Consider the following 2,500-nt stretch of genomic DNA (forward strand, 5'->3'; position numbering starts at 1 on the left):
TCAATTAATAAATATAAACATAAATATACAAACCAAAAACAAACTAATCTATAATGACAATAACAAGGTGTGAACCTCCTCTCTCTTTCTCTCTCTCTTTGCAAGTCTGCAGCGGTAGAGAAACTGAAAGAATTGAAGAAAAAAAAAAGAGAAAAGAGAAAAAATACACACTGGGTCATTTTCTAACCTAATCCAGCATGACCTATTTTAACTTGGGCAAAGATATTTAGGTTATTAGGTTTAGAAAAACAACATGGAGATTTTTTCCAATAATATATCAAATTTAACTTCTTCAGGCAGTATTTCAGAGTAATATATGTCTGGACAAACCACTCCACAAAAAAAAAAAAAAAAAAAAAAAAGTTCATAACAAAGGATAATTGTATGACATGTGTAATCAAGGGTGTACAGTACATTACATAAAGGTCACAGTAGAGGGGGGGGGCAGCAAGGAGGGGGAGAGGGTGATGGAGGATGCTGAAATCCTCCAAGCCTCGCCTTCACCTGAATAAAATTTGTGAAGCGTGTCTCACTGTAGATAATATCTAAGTCTTAAGAGATGAAGATAAAGACAGGTTAAGATAAAAATAGGTAAAAAATAAAGCCTAAAATTGTCTTTCCATCGCGGTATATGTATGTCCTTGAGATAAATAGTTATCTGTATTAGTTATTCCTAATATAACGGCTTTCTGAATTTTAGGGATTCTTGATAAAGAGAAAAATATATGTAGTAGCCCGTTCTATATATTGAGGTCACCTCATCGGCAAATAAAAAAAAATAAACAGGATGAAACACATAAAATAATAATTGTAATAATAATAAAATAATGATAATACAATAAAATTAATAAAAATATAAAATAAAACAAAACGTGTTTTTAGCCAGAATAAAATGTGTGTGGGTTCGTACACGTCAACAACGTTCCGTTACTTGGCATTTCATCAACAACAATAACAACAACAACACTCACTGCCAACCTGAACGGTTGTATTGTAAGAAATCATGCACACAGGCAAAATATTCGGCGACAGTAGAAATCTACGTGAAAAAGATAACAATAACAAAGAGAAACTTATGTAAAAACAACAACCCTACGGGAAATAATGTAAACAATCCCGTGAAAATAATAACGACGAAAACTGACGTGAGAATAACAATTCATCGCTTTCACCCGTGAAAATAATACACATGCCGATGAAGGCAGGCGCCAACAGTGTATAGGGAGGGACAAGGTTATTGTGACCTTGAGCAGGAGTCGTGTCGACTTCAACCGTTGTGTAGCATCAAATGACAATCTTATTAAAATATTTATCTATAATGAAATGCCAATCTTGTTACTTATAACTCCCAAAACGAAAACCAAACAAAACGATGGTTAGAATAACTCACACGAACAGAACACTGATAACTGAAGTTTGGCAATATGAAAAATAAAAACAAGAGAAAATCAGTTTGATGGCAAGAACGGGTATGTCGTAAACAAACGAACAACGGGTTTTGCGAAGACTTCCGATATATAAACAAAAGCGAAGGGATCTGACGGTAAGTTTGTAAACAAACGGAAAATAGGTTACTGACGATTGCTGATATGAAAAAACAAATCCGAACCAACATATGGTAAGAACAATTATCATATAAACAAGTACCTAACATAGACCAAACAAAGATTTATATAATCCATAGACAAAAATACAGAAGACGAAGAACAAGAAGAATAAAAAGAAGAAGAGAACAGTGACAAAAACCAAATAAACAAAACTGTGAAAAAAACCCAGAAATTCAGTTACAGCAACCCTCCCCCCCATCACATACCATACTCCATCACAACCATTCTACGGTCAGGTCAGCCCTGTAAAAGGCTTAACAGGTCAAAACAGAGACAAAGAGGTCACTCCACTTCCACACAGCACTGAAATACAAAGACAACCAAAGGCAGGACGGGAGGAAAACACATGGAGGATGAGGAGGAAGAGGATGAGGGTGAAGAGGAAGAGGAAGAGGATGAAGAGGATGAGGAGGAGGAGACCAGAGGCTGCCAGGAGATAAATAAGAAGCCGTACAAGAGATAACAGAGATAGCACCATAGCGGGGATATTATGCGAAAAATAGACTTGAGAGACATCACAAGAGAACAACACTGGCAAAGTCTTGCGTCTAATTTCGAGATTATTTCGATCAATAAGTTAGCTCTGCAGGAAATGCTTCAAAATAACAAAAGTGGATTGAGGAAGTAAATGCTACAAAATCATGTTTGGAATTTCCAGACTGGCTGCATCTTATCGATGTTGTCTTCTTAATCTGTGTGTGTGTGTGTGTGTGTGTATGTGTGTGCACATAGTGCAACTTCTTAGCTCTGAAGGAAATCGTACTTAAAGGTGAACCAACAGTTTGATCTGCTTGCCCCCCACACCACCTCACCGACACCCTCCACTCTCTCTCTCTTCCACTCAGCCGTCGTCTTACCCAAGTAACCTTTACTCAGCCAAACGTACCCTCCCC

General features: G+C 36.9%; 1 protein-coding gene across 5 annotated transcripts in view; it reads right to left on the bottom strand.

Annotated features, from left to right (window-relative positions):
- The window catches only part of REPTOR (repressed by TOR), a 57,243-nt gene that overhangs the window by 54,123 nt on the left and 620 nt on the right, over positions 1-2,500 (bottom strand). For 3 of the 5 annotated variants that reach the window (XM_076185826.1, XM_076185817.1, XM_076185810.1), the window contains exon 1: positions 1,814-1,847. The exons of the other annotated variants lie outside the window; for them this stretch is intronic. In XM_076185826.1, the coding sequence (XP_076041941.1) occupies positions 1,814-1,832 (19 nt within the window). In that variant the 5' untranslated portion in view covers positions 1,833-1,847. Of the gene's footprint in view, positions 1-1,813; positions 1,848-2,500 lie in introns of those variants that run through there. 5 annotated transcript variants of the gene reach the window in all.

This window comes from Oratosquilla oratoria, chromosome 1 (genome assembly GCF_046742065.1).
Source record: "Oratosquilla oratoria isolate Oo_2021 chromosome 1, ASM4674206v1, whole genome shotgun sequence".
NCBI classification, from domain to species: Eukaryota; Metazoa; Arthropoda; class Malacostraca; order Stomatopoda; family Squillidae; genus Oratosquilla; species Oratosquilla oratoria.